Source organism: Littorina saxatilis, linkage group LG14, assembly GCF_037325665.1.
Source record: "Littorina saxatilis isolate snail1 linkage group LG14, US_GU_Lsax_2.0, whole genome shotgun sequence".
Classification (NCBI taxonomy): Eukaryota; Metazoa; Mollusca; class Gastropoda; order Littorinimorpha; family Littorinidae; genus Littorina; species Littorina saxatilis.
The window spans coordinates 43,489,875-43,492,374 of record NC_090258.1 but is presented as its reverse complement, the minus strand read 5'-3'; the positions used below and the strand labels follow the sequence as shown (position 1 = coordinate 43,492,374).

The 2,500-nt window shown below is 44.5% G+C and overlaps 1 protein-coding gene across 5 annotated transcripts in view; it reads left to right on the top strand.

Moving 5' to 3' along the window:
* LOC138947845 (uncharacterized) overlaps positions 1-2,500 on the top strand; it is a 129,211-nt gene that overhangs the window by 44,356 nt on the left and 82,355 nt on the right. For all 5 annotated transcript variants that reach the window (XM_070319404.1, XM_070319405.1, XM_070319401.1 and 2 more), the window contains exons 3-5: positions 240-680; positions 1,754-1,851; positions 2,098-2,156. In XM_070319404.1, the coding sequence (XP_070175505.1) occupies positions 240-680; positions 1,754-1,851; positions 2,098-2,156 (598 nt within the window). The remainder of the gene's footprint in view (positions 1-239; positions 681-1,753; positions 1,852-2,097; positions 2,157-2,500) is intronic.

The window sequence follows — 2,500 nt, the reverse complement described above, 5'->3', positions numbered from 1 at the left end:
AAACAAAGAGAGGTACAGAAAAGCGTGCTATCCTTCTTAGCGCAACTACTACCCCGCTCTTCTTGTCAATTTCACTGCCTTTGCCATGAGCGGTGGACTGACGATGCTACGAGTATACGGTCTTGCTGAAAAATGGCATTGCGTTCAGTTTCATTCTGTGAGTTCGACAGCTACTTGACTAAATATTGTATTTTCGCCTTACGCGACTTGTTCTAAGTGTCTATTTTTCCCCGTTTCAGACACAGACGTCACAGCAGAAAGTGACAATATTTATGACATTCTCGAGGACGAGCAGTTATTTATTGTGGACAAGAAATTGTCAGAGTACCGTTACACAAAACGCTCAGTGCCAAACAGGATATCAAACTCTTCGTTATCATCGAAACCCTCATCATCGACATCAATATCATCACCATCGAGACAACCAGTGGTGAAAAAATCCGTAACGCCCGCACCAAGGACTAACCTGACTCCCAGAGTGCATCAGACCGGAATGACGTCACACGCAGGCGCAGTGCAGGACTGGGAGATGACGGAGGAGCTGGAGGGGGATTTCCTGATTCTGAGCCAGGACAGGGAGGCGGTGGACAGGGCGGAAGAGCGGCGGAGGGGGGAGGAGCAAGAGCTGGCACGGAGAGTGAGGAGACAGGCTGGGGTTGAGGGGAGTGGGGCGAATCAGGGTGAGTTTTTTAATGTCTATTAGACCTTTTCGGTATCTGAGCAGCTCTCGCGAGACACGCTCTTTGTTATGCTTTAAACATCGCGAGAACTTCGAACCTTGGCTTGTGCAGCTCGCACGAGATCGCTGTACTGCATGCTTTGCTATGCTCTGAAGTTTGCGAGAGATTACGAGAGCTTGGAATACCGATAGGGTCTATTTGTTTGTTCGTGTCTTTGTTTGTTTCTTGATTCCTTCGTTTCTTTGTTTCTTTCTTCTTTCTCTCTCTGTCTTTCTTTTCTTTCTTTTTTTCTCCAGTTCAGCCCTGAAAGTCCAAAAAATGGTGCACTGGTGCTTCTCAAGAAGTAATAGCCAAAGAGCAAATTATGTTTTACTCGCCAAACGACCCATTTGTTTCAGTAACTTTACTGGCATTTGGCTAGTAGATGAACATTTCTACTCGCCATTAACATGTTACTACTCGCCATGGCGAGTAAAATACTCGCCATTAACATGTTACTACTCGCCATGGCGAGTAAAATACTCGCCATTAACATGTTACTACTCGCCATGGCGAGTAAAATACTCGCCATTAACATGTTACTACTCGCCATGGCGAGTAAAATACTCGCCATTAACATGTTACTACTCGCCATGGCGAGTAAAATACTCGCCTATTTCAGGCCTGCCTTTGTTTCTTTGTTTTTTTCTCTGATTCTTTCTTTCTGCGTTTCTTTAGTGTTTCATGTGTGTGTTTGTTTGTTTATTTATTCACATTTCCAAAAATGTTTATTCATTTTTTTAATCAGATTTATCGTTTTATTTATTTCTTTCTATATTGATTTATCAGTTTCATTGATACATGTATGGTGTTGTTGTCGTTGTTCGTAAGTACTTGTTTCTTCCTGTCTGTCTATCTGCCTGTCTGTCTATCTGGCTCTACTTATCTGGCTACATGCGTCAGTGTGTTTGAATGCAAAGACTGGCCCGTTATATAAATCACACAGTCAGTAAATCAGTAGCCAGTGACAAGACGGACAGTCAATAAGTGTTGAGTGCACGTGAAGCACGTTAACGTTGTGTTGTTGTGTGCAGTGGACGCAGAGATCACGACCCAGATCCCGTGGGACGCCAACTACGAGGACTCCAACTCTGCGGATTACCAGTCTCTAGACACACAGGCCGAGGACGCGGTATGTAGTGCGATCTGTGGATAGTAACTTGTCTGTTCGTTTGTGTGTGTGTGTGTGTGTGGGTGTGTGTGTGTGTGTGGGTGTGTGTAGACGTGTGCGTGTGTGTGCGCCTGCGTGTGTGCGATAGAGTGAAAGAGAGAGAGAGGGTGAGAGAGAGAGAGAGAGAGAGAGAGAGAGAGAGAGAGAGAGAGCAGAAGCACCGCATGGTTTGTTTGTCTGTACATTATGCATGTTGACCAATTACAGATCGCGACAGAACTCAGCGACCTGACCCAAACCGTTACCGTCACCATCAACGGGTTTCGGTGAGTACACTTTTGTTACTGTTGTTGTTGTTGTTGTTGTTGTTGTTGTTGTTGTTGTTGTTGTTGTTGTTGTTGTTGTTGTTGTTGTCTGCTCATGTTTATCTGTCAGACTAAACTTCTTATTTACACTATTTACACTAAATCTGTCTAACGACTGATGTGTGTTTGTTTGAGCCTAACGATGTTTCAGTGTTTTCAATGATAGCACCCCCCCCCCGCGGGTTAGGGGGAAGAATTTACCCGATGCTCCCCAGCATGTCGTAAGAGGCGACTAACGGATTCTGTTTCTCCTTTTACCCTTGTTAAGTGTTTCTTGTAGAGAATATAGTCAATTTCTACTTCTT